Below are 27,772 nucleotides of genomic sequence, written 5' to 3' on the forward strand. Positions count from 1 at the left end.
GTTCGTAGTGTGTGATTGCGTGAGTGAATGAGAGTGTGTGTGTGTGCCCTGCGATGGGTTGGCACTCCGTCCAGGGTGTATTCTGCCTTGATGCCCGATGACGCCTGAGATAGTCACAGGCTCCCCGTGACCCGAGGTAGTTCGGATAAGCGGTAGAAAATGAGTGAGTGAGAGAGGTTAATACATGTCTGGAGGTGAGGTTTGTATGTATGTCACCAGTTCATGACCCATTCATCCATACAGCGCAAACCGAACAGCCGAAAGAGTGAGTTGGCATTCGTTAGTTTTGTCTCCGGGTCGCCACAGCAGGTGAAAACAAAACCATTGTCAGGTTGACGAAAAATACAAAAGCTAACCAAGGAACACAGCCAAGTGTTACTCCTGCACTCTTTGAACAGTCTGCATCACCAGATGGTATTGCTATGGCAACAAGAAGGCAATGGGTGTCTGAGAGTTGAAGTGGCGTAAGTGTCGGGCACGGTCTCTTGATGGCACATTTAGAAGCCACCTGCCTGATCTCAAAATATGATTTTCCATCTTAAATATCTATTAGTGGAAAAACCAGGAGTTTCAGAGATATTTTAAAAGTAACGACTGAGCAGCTTACTGAGGTTTATCCGTGATTCTGGATCACTTTTAGCTTCTTAAAGCAGTTCCATGTTTGCTTTTTATCTTATTTAGTAAAAAACACAGTCTAGGAATCTACAATAAACATGGAAGGATTCTTCCAGACCTACAAACCAGAGACATTTCTAGATCTAGGTGTACATCTGCAGGGTCCGAGCTCCATGATGCATTTCCTGTCACCAACTTCCTGTCTCTCTCTCTCTCTCTCTCTCTCTCTCTCTCTCTCTCTCTCTCTCTCTCTCTCTCTCTCTCTGGTAATCTAAAAGCTCAGTATGTTTCTATCGCTCACTGACTGAGGAATAAATCATTCAACGCATAGCTTCTTGAAGAAAACTGAAAGTTATTAGGATGTGATTATTAACCTAAAATTCAAATACTGAGCAAAAAGATGAAAACATCAACATTCCTTCCAATATCAACAGGTAGTCGTAAGGCACTGTGGGTAATTTCTGAGACCGTTAACCCAAATAAAAACACACATTTTCGTTCCAAAATAAAGAAATCTCAGTGACAAGCAGGTATTAACGATAAATGTTAGTATTTAAAGTGGATTTATTTCCTTTAAGACCAATAAAAGGAAAATGTTGTTCACTCCAGAGAGAGAATCCATCTCCAGATTGTTTAGCAATCATTTGAGGCAGTGTGACATCCTTTAATTTGAACTTAGAGCGCTCGTCTGATTCGTTAGGAAAGACTCGATATGTTATTACTCGATATGAACCAGCTTGTGAATGTTTGGTGAACTGAACCCCTAAAAAAAACCCTGTTTGTTGCCAGATCTCCGAAATATAACCCGAGAGAGGAGATACAGACTTTTGGAATTTTCTGTATCTGAATAAATTTACAAAATCACATCATGCAAAAATAAATAAATAAATAAATAAATAAATACATACATACACAAATATAAAAATAAATAAATACATAAATAAATAAACAAATAAATAAATACATAAATGCTATGTAAAGTATAAGAGTGGATTTTAAGTCCGAAAGTGGTTAGCTGAGCCGCTAGAGAATGAGTACGAGCTTTTTTGACGAACACAATGACAAACATCAAGTAAAATGTTCCATTTGCATTTATACAAAAGTTCATTCATTCATCTTCTATCCGAACTACCTCGGGTCACGGGGAGCCTGTGTCTATCTCAGGCGTCATTGGGCATCAAGGCAGGATACACCCTGGACGGAGTGCCAACCCATAACAGGGCACACACACACACTCATTCACGCACACAATCACACACTAGGGACAATTTTCCAGAGATGCCAATCAACCTACCATGCATGTCTTTGGACCAGGGAGGAAACCGGAGTACCCGGAGGAAACCCCCGAGGCATGGGGAGAACATGCAAACTCCACACACACAAGGTGGAGGCGGGAATCGAACCCCGACCCTGGAGGTGTGAGGCGAACGTGCTAACCACTAAGCCACCGTGCCCCCTTCTATACAAAAGTTATACGACATTAATACAATGTCTAAAAAAAAAACTCGTTATACTCATCATTTTTTTTTTTTTATTTATTATTATTATCCCCGTGACCCGAGGTAGTTCGGATAAGCGGTAGAAGATGAATGAATGAATATTATTATTTTTTTATTTATTTTTTTATTTTTTTTATCATAATCCATTCAGAAGTACTTATAAAGGGTCATTTATCAGAAAATGTAGATGATTACCCCTACTACAAAACATGGCTTTCTGTGCAGTGTAACCAACGCTGTTGTGCATGTAGTTTCCCATCACTCGACTCTCTCGATTCTTAACTTTGAATAAGTGAAGCCGTGAGGAACGTTGCAGAGATCTGTTCATCTCAGCGTGGTTCCATTCAGTGCAGCAATTACAGACGAGCAATTATCACGAGAAACCCGGCGCGCATATTTGCTGGAAAACACTCCTAAATCGCTTCTTCCAGCAGGAACAAATAGTGTAATTGCCCCACATAAGGGCTTCAAAATGAACTCTTACCTTAGAGGATGCTGGTGAGCTCTAGCCTCCTGCTCCTGATGAGTAAATGGAGGCAGCAGAGCAAACAGGAAAACCCCACTGAGTACAGACACGGCTCTAAAGAAGGATTTATAAATGTTTGATTTCCAGAAATAAAGACGGCTAACGGTTAGAAAGCAAACCCCTACCTTGTAGATACTCCTTCTTTCCTTTCTTATTCTTTCTGTTCTCTCTCTCTCTCTCTGTCTCTCTGTCTGTGGTTTTTCTATTTCCTGCCCGACACACATTCTCCCTCTAACACTCCCTCACTCCAACCCCCTCCTCCTTCGGCTTGGACGTCTAAAGAGTGTGATGGCTGATTTTTACTCTGAATTTGATTAAGGCTTACCTCCTCTTCACTGTCTGTTCAGGAGGGCATAAAAATCCGTCTTCTGGAAGTGACTTCCCCAAAAGACTGAAAGAGAGTGAGAGAGAGAGAGAGAGAGAGAGAGAGAGAGATGTGCTGGTGTTTGTGTGTGTTAGTCCAAATTCCTCTGTGTGTGTGTGTGTGTGTGTGTGTGTTATGAGGCAGGAAAGAGCCACAGGCATCCATCAGCATCAGGAGGCCAAACAGATCACACACCATCCATTATCTCCTCCACTCTCCTCTTTCTCTTTCCACGTCGTCTAGCCTCCACACACAGGACCGCACCATGGAACAACAACATGACTCAACAACCTTCTTCAAAAGCTTTGCAGATTCGCTGCATCTTTTTGTGACCCCTGAAAGCTCTACAAAATTAACCTAGGATTATCATCCTAACTCTTGATTAGCGCCTGGTCATGGCGGAACTGTATCCTTTATCACTGTATCAAGAGTTTCTGTTAAATAAAAAGAAATAAATAAATATTTAACCGTCCCTCATTTTTAATCTCTGTTGCAGAAAGAAATAATGATAAGGGTGGAAGACTCATATCTAGTATGTGCAGATTTGAAATAATTACTGTATAGTTTCGAGATTCAAATTAAAATAAGTTGCTCAAAGTCTGCAGTTTGCAGCAATGTCCGAGACAGTGAAGACTAATTTATTCGGTTTATAAAGTTGCACATGAAACAGGGTGATTATGAAATTTTGAAGCTTGCGCAACGCACGTCGCTCCCTCAGATCTACCAGCACTGCTCGACTCGACTGGTCCCACCATCTCTCGGGGTAAGAAGGAGGTATACATCAAGTCTCTTTTCTGTTCTGGCACCGAGGCTGTGGAATGAACTTCCTCTAGATGTCTAAAAAGCTCACTCACTCTGACTCATTTTCTACCGCTTATCCGAACTACCTCGGGTCACGGGGAGCCTGTGCTTATCTCAGGCGTCATCGGGCATCGAGGCAGGATACACCCTGGACAGAGTGCCAACCCATCTCAGGGCACACACACACTCTCATTCACTAACAATCACACACTACGGACAATTTTCCAGAGATGCCAATCAACCTACCATGCATGTCTTTGGACCGGGGGAGGAAACCGGAGTACTCGGAGGAAACCCTCGAGGCACGGGGAGAACATGCAAACTCCACACACACAAGGTGGAGGCGGGAATCGAACCCCCAACCCCGGAGGTGTGAGGCGAACGTGCTAACCACTAAACCACCGTGCCTCCCTGTCTAAACAGCTGAGTCACTAAAATCAGTAATAACTAGATCGGACTCATGGTAATAAAATCATTTGTTTGTTTATCCTGATTATAATTGTCAGTCAGACTGGTAAAGAACATCTTTCTAGATATGTAACTAGAAGCAGCAGATAATATGGAAAGCATGAAGGAAGCACATAGATGCAGTATACTGTATGATAGCAGAGATCTGGCTGGTTTGGTAAGAGTGGGAATTTTCTCTAGAAAATAAAGAGAGGGGAAAAAAACACACCAAAGAACTCCAGGGTCATTCATAAAGCGACGAATATATATTTGACATTCGACAATCCTTTTCAAATAAATACATTTCACTGAACATTAACACTGTGCTGAATCACAAGAATTGTAAACATCTTCTTCTGTCCTCTACCCAAGTCCAAAAAGGTCTTGAAGCCAAGTGTCCTCCATTACCTGAGCAGCCTTCGTGTTCAGTGCAAGCACTCTCTAAATAGAAATACATCCATTACGGCAGATCTCCAATTCATACCACTGTTTCCCGACCTGGATTAGAACACCCCTTCGTTAGCTTCCTGTCTGCAGGATCTGTGGAGCAAAGGAGAGACGTGGAAGAATTTGCTGTATCTCCTTTCGTGTTTGAAGCAAGTTCTCCTAGATTTTCCGTAGACCCGAACTGGAGGGGGTCGGCACTCATTTGATCTTCTTCTTGTTCGTCTTCCTCGTCGTGTTCCTCCAGAGGCATCTGGAGGAAATTCGGCAGGATCAGGTCCTCTTTTTTCAGGAGGCCACGCTGATCATCTGCACTGCAGCACTGAGCTCGGTTCAGCAGCTCCACCAGACCTGGAACAGTTTCACCCAAAAGACTGAAGAATCTTTGTGATGCACTACATGAATCAATTCATGAAGAAGAAATCTTACCTTCCATATCATAGGTTTTTCTCACAGCAGGGTTTTTCTGTTTGGGATTTGATCGATAAAGACTTGCAAGGCTCCGATCAACATCCACAGCGCCTCGACGTGCCTGGGGAAAATAATATCAGAGAATGTCAGCTCATATATTATTTATCCAGTTTGCTGTTGTTTATTGGAGAATTAAAAGTTAAGAAACAAAAAGTCTGATAAATTCCAAAAATGTAAGGGTGTTCCTATTCATTCGTTCATCTTCTACCGCTTATCCGAACTACCTCGGGTCACGGGGAGCCTGTGCCTATCTCAGGCGTCATCAGGCATCAAGGCAGGATACACCCTGGACGGAGTGCCAACCCATCGCAGGGCACACACACACACTCTCATTCACTCACGCAATCACACACTACGGACAATTTTTCCAGAGATGCCAATCAACCTACCATGCATGTCTTTGGACCGGGGGAGGAAACCGGAGTACCCGGAGGAAACCCCCGAGGCACGGGGAGAACATGTAAACTCCACACACACACAAGGCGGAGGCGGGAATCGAACCCCCAACCCTGGAGGTGTGAGGCGAACGTGCTAACCACTAAACCACCGTGCCACCCCGGTGTTCCTATTAAAGTGCTAATTTATTCTCCATATTCAAATTGCAGTCATTCGTATTCGTCTATCAATTTACCTGTGAAACCGGAACTGGAGGTGTCTTTGAGGCAAGGCTTTGGTCCATACCTGATTGTGACAGAGAAATTCATTAAAATATGTATACTGAGTAATTTTTCTACATAAAATCATCCAAGTTTTCTTACATTCTTAAATTCACCTTAAGATACGTTCGAATTTAAAGCAGCAATTAAAAGCAGTTTATTTTTTCCAGGTAGAAGAGAGTTTACTAGCAGCAGAGACTCATATAACACAAATTCATAGAGACGTTATGTACACAGGCACTGGTCCTGTTCCGCTGTAGGAACGATCCAGTCGTCGCTCTTGTGACCCGCTCAAGCAAGAGAGGAACAGAAAATGGTAAGAGACAATGCAGCCCAAGGAAGTGTAAGTAATGATGGAAGCAAATCTGACAAATCTGAGCTTAAAGGATTAGCATGACGTGGTATGCAGCAAGACCAGTGATCCAATTGAGAAAACAGTGAATGAGACGAAGTCCGTGTTCCAGATTTGGTACATTAGAGTATATTTATATTTATATTATAAACTGTTATAAAAGCTTACGTGTAAAAAGAACAGAAAAATATTAGTGGATTCATTCTTAAACTTTTCTAGGGATAGATAGATAGATAGATAGATAGATAGATAGATAGATAGATAGATAGATAGATAGATAGATAGACTCCTGATAGATAGATAGATAGATAGATAGATAGATAGATAGATAGATAGATAGATAGACTCCTGATAGATAGATAGATAACTAGATAGATAGATAGATAGATAGACTAACTTGTGATAGATAGATAGATAGATAGATAGATAGATAGATAGATAGATAGATAGATAGATAGATAGATAGACTAACTCATGATAGATAGATAGATAGATAGATAGATAGATAGATAGATAGATAGATAGATAGATAGATAGATAGACTAACTCATGATAGATAGATAGATAGATAGATAGATAGATAGATAGATAGATAGATAGATAGATAGATTGATAGATAGATAGATAGATAGATAGATAGATAGATAGATAGATAGATAGACTAACTCATGATAGATAGATAGCTAGATAGATAAATAGATAGATAGATAGAAAGATAGATAGATAGATAGACTAACTCATGATAGATAGATAGATAGATAGATAGATAGATAGATAGTAGTAGATAGATAGACTACTCATGATAGAGCTAGAAAAGATAGATAGATAGATAGATAGATAGATAGATAGATAGATAGATAGATAGATAGATAGACTAACTCATGATAGATAGATAGATAGATAGATAGATAGATAGATAGATAGATAGATAGATAGATAGATTGATAGATAGATAGATAGATAGATAGATAGATAGATAGATAGATAGATAGACTAACTCATGATAGATAGATAGCTAGATAGATAAATAGATAGATAGATAGAAAGATAGATAGATAGATAGACTAACTCATGATAGATAGATAGATAGATAGATAGATAGATAGATAGATAGATAGATAGATAGACTAACTCATGATAGATAGATAGATAGATAGATAGATAGATAGATAGATAGATAAATAGATAGATAGATAGATAGATAGATAGACAGATAGATAGATAGATAGATAGATAGATAGATAGATAGATAGATAGATAGATAGACTAACTCATGATAGATAGATAGATAGATAGATAGATAGATAGATAGATAGATAGATAGATAGATAGATAGATAGAAAGATAGATAGATAGATAGATAGATAGATAAATAGATAGATAGATAGATCGATAGATAGATAGATAGATAGATAGATAGATAGATCTATTTATCTATCTGCTGCTGCACTAATTACCCTCCCTCTTTTCTACCTGTTGTCTCACACGTGTTTTTTGCTGAGTCCTCGTTGTTGTGCGTCACTTGTGTATCGCTCAGTTTTGCCCCTAGTGTGTTCACGTGTCTGTAGGTTTTGTTATTTTATTAATAAAATCCCTGTCTGTCTTCTTTCCCTGCATTTGGGACTGGATTTTGGTTTCCCGGAGGCTCCAGCACCAGACACCAGCTCCCTGCATTCCATCATGCCGGCAGAATAGAAATGGACTAATGGGACGTATGAACGATTTTATCTCTGCAAGTCTGATATGTAATGAGTCGGGACTTTGTCGGCATTCAACGTGAGACCTTTGTTTTTCCCTCTGTTGGATAACCTTACACAGAATTTTATATTTAGAAGATCTTCATACTTTAGCTGCTTAAGAACAAGCACTCTGGGCATCACTGTGAGCTGAAATGGTTTGATATCACCATTTACTTTGAAGACAGGAGCATCTGTGTGACCTTTCTTAAAATATATTGCCTCTAGAAGGCTAGAAAAAAACACCACATTAGTAGTAATTGGGAAACAGGTGAACTCATACAAGGTATAATCAAATGATGATAACAACGATACACCTCTCAGTGCTCTGACAGAACATAGTCACAGTCTCTGACAGATGCGTAGCTAGAAGTTAGTGTGAACTGGTCTACTGTCATGATATCAGGTTGCTGTCATTATACAGATTGTGTGTTATTGGACAAATACCTTTTACTTTGTCCAGGATTAGTGTCTTGTTGGCCAGGCTGGTGACGACTGTGGTCATGTTTATCGACTCTTGGCTTTCTTTCTGAAAGAACAGAGGTGACAGAGTGACATGAGATGTGAAGAAACATCACGCAAATCTGTGTGTATACTGTCATCATTTATGTTCTGAGTGAAATAGACTCTTTAGGCTGTATTCGGATTGAGGCATGTACTGTATGTAGGAGTCGAAATAAAAATTTAGGATTAAAGTCTTAAGCACGACTCTTTGAAATTTTCATGCGTGATATGATTTATAAAAAGATGAACAGTATGATCCTATGATCTGCTGCATCAGACTTGAAAAAAAAAAATCACAAATTAACCAGGTTTAATATATAGGTAACGTTAGAGCACAATTATATGTACAATCTTATTCTTCTTAACTTCTTTTGATTCCCTTTTGATTTTTTTTTATAGTGCATCATTGACCAAAAAACAAATGCAGTATAAATTTTCTATTCCCTGATTCTTTTTTCGGTTTCTGAAGTTTTTTTTTTAACGGAGTTGTTATAATAAATGAACAAAAATCCCTCAAATAGTTCAAAAGAAAAGATCTGGCAACCTTGTAAGTGTAAGGTGATGAAAACTGTTTTCTACTTTAATTAATTCCTGTTTCATTGCCGTCACGGGCAGGCAGTGCTCACCATGGTGACGGAGACATCCTGGGGCCGGAGGCGGTGTTTTTGCAGGAGTGAAGCCAACGCTTCCTGTAGGGTCTTGTTGGATTTGGCCACCATAGCCACACTCTTACCTGTGAACGCTACCTCCAGACTGGAAAAGACACACAACGTGCAACATTAATACATGAAAGTCTTCAGTGTACAGAGATAAAGAGAGTAAGATTTACAATACAAGGTGAAAGATAATACAAACAATAGCCACATCTACATAAAGATACAACATTAAAAATTCACTTAACACATTCACTTCACTTAACGCATTCTTTATTATTTATAGCTCCGTTTTAATATAAAAGCTTCATCGCCCTCCAAGGGTCCTACATAGAACCGTTATTTGTTGGGAAAAGGTACTATTCCTAAAGCTCCTAAGTACGCTCGTAAACATTAATCTCTCTCTACCGCTTATCCGAACTACCTCAGGTCACGGGGAGCCTGTGCCCATCTCAGGCGTCATCGGGCATCAAGGCAGGATATACCCTGGACGGAGTGACAACCAATCACAGGGTACACACACTCTCATTTATTCACGCACTCACACACTACGGACAATTTTCCAGAGATGCCAATCAACCTACCATGCATGTCTTTGGACCGGGGGAGGAAACCAGAGTACCCGGAGGAAACCCCCGTGGCATGGGGAGAACATACAAACTCCACACACACAAGGCGGAGGCGGGAATCGAACCCCCAACCCTAGAGGTGTGAGGCGAACGTGCTAACCACTAAACCACCGTGCCCCCTTCGTAAACATTAACGGTTCTTAAACAGTTCTTTGTCATGGTGAAGAACCACATTTCCAAGGTTCTTTGTAGTTGAAAATGGTTCGTTAGACTATAAAATGCTCTTGATGACAAGAAGATTAAGAACCATTTACTGAACGGTTCTCTGGAGAACCAAAAGTGATCTTGGTTATTCCTGGCACATTTACTTTTAAAAAAATATAGATATTGAAATATAGAATACAGAGGAACCTTTTTTTAATGTACGCCTTCAGCGGACGATACATCGATCATGAGATGAACAGGAAAGCCTGTGTTCAAGAAGTGCGATAAATGGTTCTTGAGTGACGCAATAGGAAAAACGTTCACCCTTTTGTTTAGAGGTTGTTGCGAGTTCAGTTCCACAGCCTTCTGTGACTCAAAGGCAAGGGGCATGTTCTCAGAGTGGGAGGGACATAATCTCTCTCCGTCAATCACACCGATATTATCCAATGATGGGCATCTGTATGGGATTTATGTGGAAGATGGCAGATAGATGCAAAGATGAGAATGTCTGACTTTTCAAATATCTTGGATGAAGCATGTGTCTGGCTTCACACACACACACACACACACACACACACACACACACACACACACACACACACACCCTCCCCCAATTGTTAGCTGTTACACGACAGGAATTGGGAAGTGAATAAAAAAGAAATACAGCAGGAAGTGAATACACCTCCAAGACGTATCTATTAATCTAAGAGTTTGCAAACTGATGAATTTGGCATTTTCATAATGACCTGGCATTTACTTTGGCACTTTGGCTTAAACCTCAGAAAGCACATGGGTTTTTGCTCTCTTATTATTTCTAGCTGTTGATATTTGAGGGCAGCAGTTTCGACCTTGTCATGTTTCAGTTTGTGGTCGCTGTCTGTGACTTTTGTTGCTCTGTGGCATGTGGCATTTTTTTTCCGTCTCTTCTGTTTGTTTCTTCCTAGTTTCTGAACACATTCTTCAGTCAAACACTAATGTCCGGGCCAAAATTAATAAAGAAATGGGGGAACAATCCAGGAAAGACAATTTGTTCATCTAAACTGTGTACAAGAGAAGACAATATATGAAAAAAGAAACTAGTTTTCAGTTTCGTCAGCTGTATTAGTTACATGAATTTTTCTTCTTCTTCTTACTACTCTGAAATTAAAACAGAAGGTGAAAATAAAAGCTACAAAAATAAATCGCCGGTCGTTGTTTAACTCTTGAACAAAGGAAGCAGAGGCATGAAAATTCTTGCACGCAGAACATAACACTTTCACCCATAATAGTTCTAATCAGCAACCGAACAGAGTGAAGTAAACACTAATACTGCACCGCTTCCAGCACACCCACTGAGATTATCGTGCAGTGAACTCGGCTGCTGTGCATGTGCGCACAAATAATAAAGTGCTAAGAGGAACCTGAAGTGTTTAAGAACCGTTTACAGATTAGCTGGCTCACAGTCATAGCAGAAGGTTCGTTTTTTTTTTTTTTTTTTTTGGGCTGAATGACTTTAGCTGCTATTCCAGAATTAGACCCTTTTAATGCATTTCGACAGGATTTCATGTTTCATGTGTTCACTGAAATACGTGTTAACTTCAGGTGCTTCATACGTGGTGCAGTCTGTTGATACGAAGTAGTCATTAAAGTTAATTTCAGGCTTGAGGCTTATAAAATTGGTCTTAAAATGTATTCCCTTGCTAATATACGTTCAATAAAAAAATACTGCTTGGTGAGTAATCAGACTGCTTCTATATCTATGCTCAACGCATTTATTATTTTTCTAAATAATATTAAATGTCCTGAATATCACTGAATCAAATCTCTTATCCCTTATGGTCACTTCTTAGAGTTCCATTAAGAACTACAGTTTTAACACAACATAATAGCTCATAAAATTAATCTAGTAAGAATTACTATCAGCTAATGTCAACACTTTTACATTTGGCAAAACATCAAGTCGTTGTTAAAGTGCGTGCTCTATTTCTACCTCTTTAGCGTCTAATCAGGCTGAGAGCTGGACGCAGCAGCTTTACTGCAGAGACACAATGTTCCCCAGATTGGAACACTTCTGCCCTAAAGCGTTGGACTTGAGTGAACATTCAGTGACGTTAAAAAGGTTACTCTGAATTAGACTGGATAAGAAAGAATTGGAGAACCACAGGGTTTAAATTTAGGTCCCATGAACTTTACTTTATATGTATATGGCATTTGTGATGTGTTGGAAGACACACTGAACGACATAAATATTACAATAATAATAAGTAATATTTGTAAATATATTTGGACGCTATAACTGATGTACAATTTATAATATCATATTAGATTTTATATGAACCTTCTACTGTTGCCTAGATTTTATCAGCCAGGTTGATTTTTATGTAGAATTACCAATCCTCTCCTTTTCGGTTGCATTTTCTTATCCTCATGCTACAAATCGGCCAGAAATAGACACCTCTGCGACTCATTTGCATTTTTACTGTCAACAAGGTAGACCCGTCAATCAAACGGTGAGTGCAGGAGTTTGGGAGGAACATTGAGTTTTCAGGAGAAAGTGACAAACTCAAGTAGAGATGGCGAAATCACGTTTAAAAGCTAAAAGTTTGTGAAAAGCAGAGATTTGACAAATAGTATATTTCTCAAACTCAATTATTAACTCATTTTGGGTTGAATGGATTCTTCACTGCGGATGTATATTTACACTATTTGGCAGATGACCTTTTCCTGAGCAGCTTACATTTATACAGATAAGCAATTGAGTGGCAGCTTGGTGGCCCCGGGATTCAAACTCACAACCTTCCAATCAGTAGTCCAACAGCCTTGACCACTGAGGTACCACTGCCCCTAGAATGCAGTCTGGAATTTTCTGCTATGATAAATGCATGATGCAGAACAGTCTGATAAAATAAGCCAAAACAGAAAAGCTGAAGCTCAAGTTCAATTCCAGACAATACTACAGCCAGCCAATGACACGGCTGAGAGTCCAAGAGAGCAACACTGTCTTAGCATATCTATTTCTAATAGTAATTACAAATTACCTTGCAGTGCCAACATGAATTTCCTCTATGTTCGATTAATAAAAGTACATCTCATCCCATCATCTCGTCTCTCACTGTCAACAAGAGTGGGCCTGTATGCAGAAGAGGGCTGAAAGTACGTTCTTCTAAGTGTATTGAGCTGTAATGTAATGTCGCAGGGGCACGGTGGCTTAGTGGTTAGTATGTTTGCCTCACACCTCCAGGGTCGGGGTTCGATTCCCGCCTCCACCTTGTGTGTGTGGAGTTTGCATGTTCTCCCTGTGCCTCGGGGGTTTCCTCCGGGTACTCCGGTTTCCTCCCCCAGTCCAAAGACATGGTTGATTGGCATCTCTGGAAAATTGTCCCTAGTGTGTGATTGAATGAGTGTGTGTGCCCTGCGATGGGTTGGCACTCCGTCCAGGGTGTATCCTGCCTTGATGCCCGATGACGCCTGAGATAGGCACAGGCTCCCCGTGACCCGAGGTAGTTCGGATAAGCGGTATCATAAGCGGAAAATGAATGAATGAATGTAATGTTGCATGAGCAGGAGATCAAAAAGATGCCTTCGGTTGCAAAAGTGTGTTTGGTTGGTATATAAGTATGTGGCAAAATGTGGTGAAAATTCCCCCAGTGAGCCATTGCCAGTCTGTTTCATTAGTGAAGGACCAAAACGTTTATCTCACATCAATCTTGGATCTACTCTACTGAAGCAGATGTCTGACTTCTCTAACAGAGTCACTTGTTATACTATGAGCTCAAGACATTTATATCTAACCGATAGGTACCAAAAAGGTAGGATGTAAACACTCACGCAAACGTCACCCGCAGCTCCAGGTGAACCTGCTGGTCCTTCAACACTGAGCTATCTTGGTCCAGAGAAAGAGGTTGCTGTGGAATTCGAGCTCAGTAAGAAGGTAGAAGCAAAACAAAGTTGAATGTATAAAGATGAGAAGATAAGGCGTAGAAAGAACCCACCTTGTCTTTGCCCTGGAGGTAGATGATGATGTCAGACAGAGGAAGTCCTCTTTTCTCACACAGGCCTGTGAGCATGCGGCGGATCGTGATCCCAGGACGAGCAGGGGTCAGTGAGGCTGTGCCATCGGGTAAAAACACACAGCAGTACTTATCAGCCGAGTCAGTTGAACGAGCTACTAACCGTTCCACCTGTACCAACACATATACACACACACACACACACACACACATTACAGCACATCAAGTCTTTCTCAACAAATCTCTCTTTGATCTACGTAGACAAAGGGGACGCTCATGTCCGCTCACCTCTGTGCTTTGTACGGATCCAGGTCTCCCTGTCATTTGTGGTTCTGTAATAAAATACAGTAAACAAGACATTTAACCTCACTCTGATTCTCTGATACATCATATGGAGTCCTTGGCTGTTTACAATATAACTCACCTCCCCAGGATGCTCTCTTTTCTTTTCGCTTCTCCCAGCTCATTTTCCCTTGCAGGGTTGTCTTCTTCCTCTCGACCACATTATCCGTCTCCCCTCCTGCAGTCTTGCCTAACTTCACCTTTCCCTTCTACAAAAAAGGGTCATTTTGCTAATCAGTACATGAAAGATACCAAAGAACCAAATACAGTACACTAACAAATCGAACAGATCTCGTGAAATTCTGTTGAAATACTATTGAACTGTTTTGTTTGACCAACGATTCAAGTCTAATTAATATAAACTCGTGTTCTGCTGATTTGTGCACCTTTATAAACGTAGGAACTATAACAAGAGCTAACTTTTATATAAAATACACACTATCATGTTTGTGATAATCTTATTTCTCTGTATGTTGCTACAGGATGCTTGAATTTCCTTTGGGATCAATAAAGTATCTATCTATCTATCTATCTATCTATCTATCTATCGATCGATCGATCGCTCGATCAATCAGTCTGTCTGTCTGTCTGTCTGTCTGTCTGTCTAACAGAGGTCCACTCGGGAGTGGGGGAGGGGCATCACACAGGACAGCTAATGCTAATATCTTCTGTGTTTATCTCACATATTGTTTTGTTGGTGACAGGAACCACACCTGACATTGAGTTTCTTATAAATAATTCTTTAAACGTATCATGAACACTGCTATACTTTTAGCGTTTCGTTCTCTGTCTTTAGCTCTTTAGAAAGTTTAATCCGCACCGTTATCTATCTCACAAGGTAACTAGCTTCAAATAATTCCTTCAGAAATGATAACATCTGATTTCAGTGACGCTAGGCTCAAAACAGCTGTCTGAAACACTGATGAATGAATTGATCTAAAAATGAGATAAACGTATATAACGTGTTGAGATGTTCAGTTTGATCAATAAACAAAACTTTTGCTCGAGATTTTTACATACAAATCCCGAATCTCCCTCCAAAATTTGTCATTTAAGGAGAAAAAAAAATGATTTTGAATGCTAGTTCACGAATTGATAAATGTTATTACTATGGCAACCAGCACTAGGAACACCCACCGGCGACTTTGTAATCCAGCTACTGGAGACTTGCAGTGATAAAATCAATAAACGTGTGAACTTATCCTCAGACATTTAGACCCCAATGAATGTCGTTATTATTATCAACATCCTGCCCCAACACGATCTATGGTTATGGGTCACTCCAACAATACATGTGCTGTATGTACAGGGCTTATAGCTCACTGCTTTATCTTATACCTCTTTGGATTTCTGCTCTGATTTCTGCTGCTCCCTGTTCACAGGGCTGCTGTGTCTAACGGTCAGGGGAGGTTTATTGCACGGGCCGAGCTCTGGCAGGGATCTGCCCTCCACGTTAGCCAGCATGCAATTCTGATAGAGTTGTGAGCGGACGAAGCGAGTGTAGCTGTCAAACTTCATCAGCTTAAAGATCTGTGGGTAAAAACAGAGAGAAAAAAATAGTTTCCTCAGATTATGTCTAGCACAGATTTATCATTGATACTGAATGAATGCTGTAAATGTAGATTCTTTGAATTAGAGCAAAAATGCTGTTTTGGTATGTAATAAGATTGAACAGTAAAAGATTGGGCAGTTAGAACGGGTCATCGGTTTTAAAGTGAAACACCAGACAATGCAAACCTATTGTAGGAGATTAAGTACTGTTTTAAGTAGGAGTGAGGATCCTAAAGATAGGTTTTGAGTAATCTTGGTGCCATAGCAATGAAACATTCATTCATCTTCTAGCGCATCGGGCATCAAGGCAGGATACACCCTGGACGGAGTGCCAACCCATCACAGGGCACACACACTCTCATTCACTCACGCAATCACACACTATGGACAATTTTCCAGAGATGCCAATCAACCTACCATGCATGTCTTTGGACCGGGGGAGGAAACCGGAGTACCCAGAGGAAACCCCCGAGGCACGGGGAGAACAAGGCGGAGGCGGGAATCGAACCCCCAACCCTGGAGGTGTGAGGCAAACGTGCTAACCACTAAGCCACCGTGCCCCCAGCAATGAAACATGGTATAGGAAATTCAGAATAAATGCACCTCAGAATAAATGCACCTAACCCTAATCCTGTGTATCAGTGCTACATACTCTGTCTTGATCATATCTTTCTTATCTGACAGGTTTAAGCAGTCATCTCTTGCGACAGCAACAAATACTAAAGTGCATCAAGGAAAAAAGATACCAACATGAGATAAAGTCCAAGTGTATAATGCTGTCTTTTGTCAATGAAACCGAAACTGTAGTGTGTGTATGTGTGTGTTAAGACCGTCACAGTTATACAGGAAATGACGCATACGACTCTAAACATGTTTCGTCATCCAAACGTCTGTTACCTGTTCCTGGGCTTTCTGAAAGATATCGGGATGAGGCTGCTGTATATCCTTTTCCTCGACTCGAACCTTGTCGTCAATATTGATAGGATTGCAGGCGCATTTGGACAGGTAACTATTGTAGATGGTGAGAGCTTCTCTGTTCAGCTAAAATGACAAAATAAAACAAACGAGTCAACTGGAATGAATCGATTGCAGTATTGTGATATATGAGATCAGTTCTGTGAAAAATACTAATTATCTGTTTTGAAAATTTGAATGATAAGTTAACGCTGTTTTTTTTTTAATTATTATATTCAAAGTAGATATTATATATTAGAATATGCACTATTTTTTTATTGAACTGTTGCTCAACCGTTTTACTGAACTGTTGCTGTATTGAGCTCTTGAAGCTTCACAGGGCAGCTTAGCAAGTTCACAGGAAAGTGTTCTGCATACAGGAGCTCAGAGATGTCTGCTATTGGCTAGTATTTTTCTGATTGACAGGAGGGAGATGTCAAGATGTCACATGGACCAAAAGCACACTGTGGTACCAAACCTAATGCTACCAGTAGGAGCCAGCTGACCCGGAAACAGCTGCGATTCCAATTAACGTGAACGCAGCTCAGATCTGGGTTTGAAGGTGTTCAGTAAAGTAACCTGCATGAGCGTTCCAGTCGATGACGACATCATTAGTCTCACATGTAGCACGGGTGCCGGGGGAACGTTATGGGATAGAGAAGACAAGAGGTACGATGCCTTACTGTGCATAATAGCATCAAAATAATAATAATAATAAAAATAACCATCATTGTCTTCGTCATCATCGTTTTTCAAAAATATGGTAATTCATTATGGTTGTGTTCTGCATGCACGTTTGTGATGATGTAACATGAACACGTATACAGGAGGGTTCGATAGAATCAAGTGAGTCTGAATCCAATGGCGTCTGAAGCAATCGCACTCGTATTCAGACCACAGCGAACGTGCACAGCGTGAAAATCACCTTGCTAATCAATCTTACTAGAAAAAGAAACATTACACCCAGTAACATACCTTTTCAGCATTATTGGCTGGTATCTTGCGGAAATTCTCACACGCCAGCCAGAACAGAATGTTCTCCACACTGACCTCAGACTTCAAAAACTCCTGCAAGTTACAATAATCCATATTAACGTTAAGGATTATTCGCTATATACAGCCAAAAGACATGAGCTCTAAATAAACAGTGCAGCAGCTTAAAGAAATTAACACATTTTACGTTTGTTGGATGAAAAAACTAGTCTTGGTTGTTCTCCAGACCCAACACTTGAACGTTGAACATGTTTTTTACCCAACTGATGCCCCAGCAAACTGCACACCTCCACATGGTTCAACAATTAACATGACTCATAATGTGGGCTGATTCTTGTTCTCATCCGTTTGGGAAAAAAGCTTCTCATTGAGTGCCTAAGGCCTGGCGAGCAAACGTCTATTATTCTGAAAGAGTTGCTGATGTGAGTCGATTGCCTCAGCAGGGAAGCTGGCGACGCTTAACATCTCACTTCAAAACTAACACACTGTCAAGTGGGAAAGTATGAAGAAGTGCATCATTTAGAAATCCAGGACTGACTCACATTGATGAGGAAGCTTTTTTGGCAAGTATCCGGGTTCACTTCGAACGCTCACTTCGAAATGAATTAAAACTGATTGATCTTCACTTCCTGCTGCTGCATGTTCTTTTTATAGTCATGACATTGCTCCAGATTAATGCTTGCTATAAAAGACGCATTTCCTTTCTACTTCACTGTATCAGGGAATCATCCTTATTTTGGAATACAGGTACTGATATGGTTATAGGCTTCTGGAAAGTTCCGGTTAGAGCAGTGGATCTGAAAGCTTGGGACTGGGATACAGGAGGGAACATTTAAAATTGTATATTTACAATAATTTTAAAGAAATATATATATTGCAATTTGCTTTAGGTTCAGTGTAATAAAGTAAGTGATGTTTTATTTAAAGGTAAGTAAACTATTTATCTTGTTAAGGGTTCAAACGGACCTGAGGCCTATCCTGGGAACACTGGGTGTGAGGTGTGAATGTGGCCTAGAATGTGGTCTGGAGATGGAATGCCATCCCCATACACACACACACACACACAAACAGTCACACTTAGAGGTGGGAAGAAACTGGAGAACCTCAAGGAAACCCACGCAAAACACAGAAAGAAGCAAATTTCCACACAGACCACGCAGTAACCTGCGCTCAGGATCGAATCAGGGAATGGAACCTGGAGCTGTGAGACTTAACAACCGCCCACCACACTACCCGAACAACTGACGTTTATAATGTTATTCTACACAGCATCAGTCGAGCTGCGGTGCTTTCATCAGTTTTGATGTTAATCACAAATAACAGAATCAGCTGACATTGTTATGCTAACATAAGTTTGTTATAACCAGTTTATGTTATGCTATAAAAACTTCCAGGCTGACTTTCACATGAGAAAGACAAGTATATCTCAGCAGATGCCAGTGAAAAGATTCTGTTCTTAGCACTTGGTAGGAATACTGTCTATATAACAGTCTATAACACTGTCGTAGCAAAGATTTGAAAATAACAATGAGAAGAAGGACATTTGGTACCATTTAAAGGCAGGGTCTCCGATTTTTGAGAAATGAGTCGGGCCGAATAATAAACAAAAATCAAAACAAAAATCAAAACAAAAGTGTGGCCAATGAGCAGAAAGGGGCGTGTCTTGTCAATATTAGCATAGAGAATGTTCAGTGCACATGTGTGACATTAGCAGAAAGCGGTTTTAACATTGACATGGAGGATAAAAACAAAGAAAGAAAGCGAAGAAAGGCTTACGATAAGGTAAGAAGTAGGACGTGTTAATATAGGATCAGCTTTCCAGCGCTGGAGAGAAATGAAGGAGCAGGAAGTTGGCCACATATTCACAGATTGGAGTTTCCTGAGTCAATAACTCCTGAGTTAAACGCTGTTACTACACAAATAACACCTCTTTTCTATCGTAGTAACGTAGAGACGCAGCTACAACCGTGTTTTGTGTAGTAACAGTGTTTAGCTCAGGAGTTATTGACTCGGAAAATTCAACTTTACTTAAGACGCCGAGGCGCTTTTTTCCTTCTCAATACTTGATTAACGTTGGTTTTGCTTTGTTACACAGAACTAATATATGCCTTTGTCCTTTACATGATTATGCTTGTGTGTCATTTTTGCTTGTTTGTTTATCTGCAATCGTATTGTTCTTCCCTTCAGCTATGATAAAGTCACATTTCTTTCCATTAGTTGCCTGGGTTACGTATGTATGTGTGGGCGGAGCTATCAATACAGGGGTGGGACCCATTTGGGTTAGGGGTGTGTTTGTTTTGGTGATTTTACTGTATATGTCGACATTGGCTTTCAAAAATCGGAGACCCTGCCTTTAAGATTGCACAACAGCAGCGTTTTTTTATCAGTCTAAAGTAAAGCGCATCACTTGTTCCTGTTAAAAGATTTTTTTTTTTTTTTAATCAAAACTAACACAGTGTGAAATGGCAAATTGGAGACAAGTGCATCATTTAGAAAGTCAGTGTTGACTCACTTTGAAGAGGAAACTTTCTTAGCAGGTGGCTAGTAAAGAAAACGAAAATGAAGCACACTACTTATTCCTGTTTATAAGATTATTATGAATGATTAAGGCAGTTATTGTTATGACACAACAAGGCTGAGATATGTCTATTTCCTTAGCTTTTAAAGTGTAATCATTTTGCTGTGTATAAAGTTTTATGAATACTCATATGTTATGACACAGTAGTAGTTAAATTATTAGAACGATTTTCTCTCGAAACTAATTTAAAGTGCATTCGTTTGAACTTAAAACGGAATTAAGGCCTTAATTTAAACTGCTTTCTTTTTTTTTCCAAACACAGATGCCTTGACATATGTAATAACACGGTTATGTCTATTTCCTTTGACCCAAAATTGCTTTTGATGTTTGACTTTCAAATCATCGTCACATCGCACATGGAAAACGTCCTAACGAAACTAACACAACGTTACATCAACACCAGGATGTCCTGACAAAACTGCAGGCAAATGGTACGTAGAATACATGGTCCGTATATCCGTATGTCATGGAGGGTTAACGAAGGTGTCATGTAGCTCTCTGGACACTATCCGTAAGTCAGGTATTAGCAGAATGGGCTTTAGTTCATGCCACAATGAAAAATATGCATTTCCAGTCACATCACAACAACAAAATATTTGAATAGTTTTTTTTTCTTTAGTAGCATCTGTTTGGCAAAGACCCCAGTCATAGGTCTTAGACTCACGGTGAAGTAGAGCACTCCCAGTGGATCGTCTAGCAGCCTCTCAAAGCTGACAGCCCAGCTGGCCACCTGACCCACCCCGCTGGCCCTGACGCTCGGCACACTGGGAAGGCTGGTGTTACTATTGGAGCATTGTGAGCTTGTGCGCTTCACCAGCTCCAACGTGTTCAGCTCTGACGAAAAGAGAGAGAGATTTGGCAACTCACACGTGTACGTGTTTTTTATTAAAGATGACATCATTTCAGATATGGCTCCTGTTTAACTCCTTAATCCCTTTTGTGATTCAGTTTTACATCAATGACAACAGCAACTTATTCTGAATCTAAACAAAAAGGGATGTAGTTACATGAAGGAGAAACTTCTGACTGGTCTGATAGAGTTTAAGGGTGTTTCTGTTAAAGTGGGTTCTGTCAGGTTTGGCTTTTTTATAATGAGTTTATTCCACAACTCACTATGAACAAAATAGATAGATAGATAGATAGATAGATAGATAGATAGATAGATAGATAGATAGATAGATAGATAGATAGATAGATAGACTCCTAATAGATAGATAGATAGATAGATAGATAGATAGATAGATAGATAGATAGATAGATAGATAGATAGACTCCTGATAGATAGATAGATAGATAGATAGATAGATAGATAGATAGATAGATAGATAGATAGACTCCTGATAGATAGATAGATAGATAGATAGATAGATAGATAGATAGATAGATAGATAGATAGACTCCTGATAGATAGATAGATAGATAGATAGATAGATAGATAGATAGATAGATAGATAGACTCCTGATAGATAGATAGATAGATAGATAGATAGATAGATAGATAGATAGATAGATAGATAGACTCCTAATAGATAGATAGATAGATAGATAGATAGATAGATAGATAGATAGATAGATAGATAGACTCCTGATAGATAGATAGATAGATAGATAGATAGATAGATAGATAGATAGATAGATAGATAGATAGATAGATAGATAGATAGACTCCTGATAGATAGATAGATAGATAGATAGATAGATAGATAGATAGACTCCTGATAGATAGATAGATAGATAGATAGATAGATAGATAGATAGATAGATAGATAGATAGATAGATAGATAGACTCCTAATAGATAGATAGATAGATAGATAGATAGATAGATAGATAGATAGATAGATAGATAGACTCCTGATAGATAGATAGATAGATAGATAGATAGATAGATAGATAGATAGATAGATAGATAGATAGATAGACTCCTGATAGATAGATAGATAGATAGATAGATAGATAGATAGATAGATAGATAGATAGATAGATAGATAGATAGACTCCTGATAGATAGATAGATAGATAGATAGATAGATAGATAGATAGATAGATAGATAGATAGATAGATAGATAGATAGACTCCTGATAGATAGATAGATAGATAGATAGATAGATAGATAGATAGATAGATAGATAGATAGATAGATACAGATAGATAGATAGACTCCTGATAGATAGATAGATAGATAGATAGATAGATAGATAGATAGATAGATAGATAGATAGATAGATAGATAGATAGATAGATAGATAGATAGATAGATAGATAGATAGATACTTAATTCTCATTGTCACAGGGTGCAACTAAATTAAGTGTCGGCCTTTAAAGGGAAAGCAATTATAGACTAATGATATTAATGATATTAATGATACTAAAGGCAAATAAAGTGAAATTTGAAGAATGCACCGTTTCATTAATACATGATGAGATCATAATAATGATGCATTTTCTTCCCTAATCGGTGATGAACATGTCTCACATGTGACTCCTCTGTTGTTGTTTGTTTGTTTGTTTTTATTTTACCATAAATCTGTATAAAACCTCTTTAGGATATTTGGATTTCAGCACACAGTGTAGACTTGCTTCTGATTTCATTTTGGGGAAGTAATAATAAAAGCTGATGGCTGTAAAAATCAGCTCTAACACCAGAATAACTGTGACTTTAAGTCTTACACGATAACCTGGTAGCTCTATAACGGAAGTGTTACGGTATTGCTGTACTACAAAGGAGATGAATTCATTTCTGGGGAGTCACATGGTTTCTTTGAGCTCGATCAGTCTTCCAGTCTTTCTGCCTTTATAGCTTACATTCATAATGAACTAATGGAGGAAGTAATTGTGGTAACATCTGCACCCCAAACAGGATGTAAACAGGTCAATGCCAGACTCAAAGGCTCATACTGTGACTTCCAGCGTGCGATGCGGATGTCACATGTGAGACACAAAAGCAGTGTGTTTTTTTACGCAGTCAAAAAAAGTCTCATCGAGAACTGAATAGTAACCTTCAATCATATTATCCAACTTTTAAAGTCTTATTATATAAATGATCAGAGTTATATGATATATGTTACGAGATATGTATGAATATAAATGTTCTGTTTTTCACTGAAATAGTAAGTAACAATAACAATAATTTCATCGCTGATGATTTTCCCAGTAAAGTGGAAGCACAATAACAAGCTGCACGCTGTTTGTTCTCATTACTAATACATTATTAATTCATAACTCACCTCCATCTGAGACAGTCAGTGTCTGTAGGTGGGGAGAAAATTACAGTGGATAAAAAGAGACGAGGTTAGATGAGTCAGCGCTATACATCGATGTAGTGATTGTAGTCATCAATCTCATAGGAGCAACGCACACTATTGTTGTGCTCCAAAACTCAGTTTTTTAGCACAGACATATTTCTACAACAACAACAACAAAAAATTATGTTTACAAAAAAAAAACTTTTGAGAGATTCTGTTCGTGTAGAAGCCACAAAGTTTATGAATGAGGAGACTGAAGAGAAAGAAAGTCAGTAAGACGGAAGAAAACAGAAGTAGAGATTTTAACAGAATGGGGATTCAAATTTAAATAAAAACCTAAATAAAATGATTTGGAGCTTGGAAGCTGATAAAAGAGAATATGAATTTCATATATTTGAATTCTACACATTTAGCTGTATTTTAGTGTAATAACTGATGTACTGTAAAGTTTCTTTGTTTTGATCAAAGCTAGGAGTAAAACTTGCGACTTTTAAAAACACAGAATCCTAAATATAACTCTTGAAATTCCAAATCTATGAAATTTTCTGGAAATTGGATCAAAGATGAAGCAACGTGGATTTCCAGGGCAAAGCAGGCGCTTGTAAAAATGGGTGAAATTTGATGTCATCAACAGAAACGAGTCTAATGAATCGAAATATTACCCTATACTGTATATAAATATACTAAATCTACACTGTATATATGTATAAATACAACGGTCAAGTGCAAATGTTTAACCAAATGATATATATACATACAGTACACAGTTATAGAAAGAAAATGATTTGTAATCAGACTCATTGAGCTCATTAAGGATAAATATACATTTCAATTTGAAACGTAAGAATTTATATTCTGGATTTTTAAATTCCTGTAAAGCTGCTTTGTAACGATGTCGATTGTTGAACCGGCTACACAAAAACTGAATTGAATTGAACTGAATTGCATTGAATATGAAATCATGCAAAAAAAATCACATCCATCTGGTACACACATGCATGAAGTAAAGTGAAATTACATGGAATAAAGTGGAACTTCCCCGCAATCATAAAGCGACATAAAATCAAACTGTGAACAGTAAAATGTAACCTTTCCCTCAATTTTTAATAGACTTAAAATCACTAATGGCTTTAGTTAATAAAGGAACAGTTAATAAATATACATAATTATTGGATAGACACAGTACGTAATCAACAACAGGATGAGATATCGCTAATATTAGCTGGCTAGCTTGTTGCTAAAGCTACTTATATTGTCTGCAGATCCTCTGTTCTTGCTGTTTACTATATTAGGAGAGTACGAAACAAGCGTGTCTCTAGAAGTGCTGTTGAACCTGCCGAAGTGGGAAATGACATTATTACAGCTTGGAAATTTCCAATTTTACTACTCCAATACATCATAAAAGCAGTACGCAGAAATGCAGCAAAATATCTAACTTCAATTTTGCCTGAATATTTATCCTTGTTAATCAAGTGTAGAACATCATTGTATGTAACTTACAATTTAAATAAAACCTTAAAATGTCGTGATTTGTTTGAAATTTTTAAATCACCAACATTTCCCTGGGGATCCCGGATACTCCAGCTTTGACCTAATTTACATAAAATGTGCGTTTCTGTGTGTTTCAAATTATAGGTTGTTGTTTTTTTGTTTTTGTTTTTTACAGAAGAGGAAAAAACTTTTATTTAATGTGAAATGTATAAAATTTGAATCAATTTGTCAGCTTCAAGATCCATATAACTGAACATTTATGTGTGTTAACTCTTCAAGTCCAAGACAAAAAGGCTAATGAAGGCAAAAGCTGAGGTTAGAAATTGAGAACTAGCCAAATAAAAAAAAAACAAATAAGTCCATATAATGTGAGCACATCACTGAACTCACAAAAGAATGGAATTAAGCTAACGTCTGAAAATGAGTTAAGAAATTCCTCACACTATAGCTTTGGAAATTTTTAGCAAAGATGTATAAAAGTGTATTATCTACTGATTAAAGTCTGTTCTTTTTCACTATTTCTTCCATATTTAAGTTTCTTTCTTGCTAATTATAATTATTTTTTAGCTGTTTTTCCACACCTTTACACCTTTACATTCAAGCGTAGAAACAAACAAGACCTCTCGTATCCTACCTGGAGTCCACCAGCTTCGCCAGCATCGCTCAGTTTCAGAGACATAGTCTTAGCATGAGAAGAATTTTAGGTACTTTACAAAAACATGAGTTGTCTCCGATATATGTCTGAACTCTGTCGCCTATGACTAAAATGAAACTTCCTGGTAAACCAGGAAGTCTTGCTATAGCAACATGCCACAGGAGGAAGTGTGTGTACTTCAGAGAATAAAAAACGTTGCTGCGAAACAACTTTAATGCTAGTCATTGCTATATATTTAGCAAAGAAAATGTACAAGATATAATTCGGCTTGTCTAAAAAGGTTCCAACAGACATATTAAACAGGTTTTAAAAAGCATCAAGCAATTTCCAAAATCGGGTCTAATAGAGTTATAAAGAATACAAAAGCCATAAGGAAAAAAAATAATAACAACAATATAAAAAGGACAATGACTGCATTGTATGGTTAATAAAAAGCTGAAAGTCAGGTAAAGACCACTATAATCTTATCTGAACATTTTACAGCCAACTGTAGAGAAGTTTTACATGAAGGTCTCTTTACCTTAGTGAGGATGAGAGGCCTGCTCAGCGTCAACGTGTGGTTTCTCCCCAGACGTCTACGTAGAGAAGCACGGAGGCCAAAGTGAGACAACCCTCTTGTGAGTTCTTGGAAAGGCATGGCTCTCTGTGTAAAAAAAAAAAGAGTTCAAGATCAGGAATAAATAGTCATCATGAAACTTTGTTCTGTGAAACCGTTGGATTGCTATAAACACACACGTAAAATGGAACCTGCTCATCTTTAAAACTTAAAAATCTGTGGATTATTCCTTGAACATGAAGCTTGAATATCGTAATGTGGTATAGACATTTATATCCGTATTTATGCATATACCTGCCACTTTAATAGGAACATAGGGATACGTCTGTTCATTCATGTCAGCAAATCAGCGTGGCAAGGGCAAAGCAGCAACGCATAATATCATACAGGTACAGGTCAAGAGCTTCGAGTAATGTTCATCAATCATTAGAACGCATGCAGCTGTCTCAGAAGTTTATCAGCAATGTTGATAGGACGGCTATAGTGATTCAAATAACCACTCTGTACAAGCATAGTGCAAAGAAAAAGCATCTCAGAGCCATCACTGATAAAGAGGACTACGAGTGTACAGTACAGTATGTTGTTCTAATTGAGTTTTTTTATGTTGAAATTAATTGTCATGGTGTTTCAGCTTGTAGCATTGCTGCTTCACAGCTCCAATTTCCAGAGTAAACAACTCCAGAGCGCCAGGGTTCCTGGTCCGAACCTGGGCTTGGTGGTGCTGTCTAAGTAAAGTTCTGACATGTTCTACACATGTTCTCCTGGTTTTCCTCCTACCTCCCCAAAAACATGCAGGTAAATGAAATAGCTTTTTTAAACACTGCCTGTAGTAAATTAGTGTGTATGATGTCTTGTGATGATAGATGGTGTACCATCCAGGATGCATTTCCTCCTCATGTTCCATAGGTACTTTTTCTCTAGCTCTTGAAGTTATTAGGACAAAATTCAGCCTATTACTATGTCATACTGATTGTTACAAAGTACTAACATTGGAGACTGGCACAGAAAGCTTCATCATATCAAATCCATTTATTATTAGCCTCGTGGCGCGAGTCCGAGGTATGAGCTGTCACTATAGAAACCGCAATCGTTTTATATCAGAGAGGGAACTACTGTTAAAACTGTGCAAGGTATAGAAATTTTTTAGAATATAGAAATATCTTGAAATTTGCTGGGGTGTGATATAACAGGAAAATCTGAAACAGAATTACTCTCACTATAAGATCCAGAGATCAGGTTAACGGATTCGACCAATTCAAGGTGATGAAATTCATTAAAAAATTTTTTTTTTTTTAAAAAAACTTCAAAAACCAGCTAAGTCTTGAGATCATTTCTATCAATGCTGATATAAAGAAACCTCGATGTGAACATAATGCCATTAAAACTCCACAGTTGTAATATGCGGCAATGGGAAAGCACCTACCTTGTCTCTGGAAGGTAGAGTAAAATTTGGTCTGTGCTGGAAGGAAACAGATGCGTCCATGCTGCCGGAGTAGGCTGGCGTTGTGTTGAAGACCGGGAGAGAAGTATGGCAAGTTCCTCAGCTCACATGAGATGCCTATCACTGTGTAAACACC

General features: G+C 38.7%; 1 protein-coding gene across 2 annotated transcripts; it reads right to left on the reverse strand.

The window, feature by feature from the left end:
- Window positions 1–4,496: 4,496 nt before the first annotated feature.
- On the reverse strand, window positions 4,497–27,772 carry rgs14b (regulator of G protein signaling 14b). 2 transcript variants are annotated; one of them, XM_060891198.1, is made up of 16 exons: window positions 27,619–27,772; window positions 26,160–26,282; window positions 23,476–23,497; window positions 20,913–21,082; window positions 17,653–17,745; window positions 16,621–16,764; window positions 15,511–15,702; window positions 14,255–14,381; window positions 14,119–14,162; window positions 13,813–14,001; window positions 13,649–13,725; window positions 9,042–9,168; window positions 8,359–8,440; window positions 5,799–5,848; window positions 5,126–5,228; window positions 4,497–5,047 (listed from the first exon to the last, which is right to left on the reverse strand). In XM_060891198.1, the coding sequence occupies exons 1-16, from the start codon at window positions 27,676–27,678 to the stop codon at window positions 4,731–4,733; spliced, it is 1,920 nt and encodes a 639-aa protein (XP_060747181.1). In that variant the 5' UTR covers window positions 27,679–27,772; the 3' UTR covers window positions 4,497–4,730. The 2 variants fall into 2 exon arrangements, with proteins under 2 accessions (XP_060747181.1, XP_060747182.1); XM_060891199.1 differs by lacking the exons at window positions 26,160–26,282; window positions 27,619–27,772 and adding an exon at window positions 25,619–25,937.

Source organism: Tachysurus vachellii, chromosome 17 (genome assembly GCF_030014155.1).
Source record: "Tachysurus vachellii isolate PV-2020 chromosome 17, HZAU_Pvac_v1, whole genome shotgun sequence".
NCBI lineage: Eukaryota > Metazoa > Chordata > Actinopteri > Siluriformes > Bagridae > Tachysurus > Tachysurus vachellii.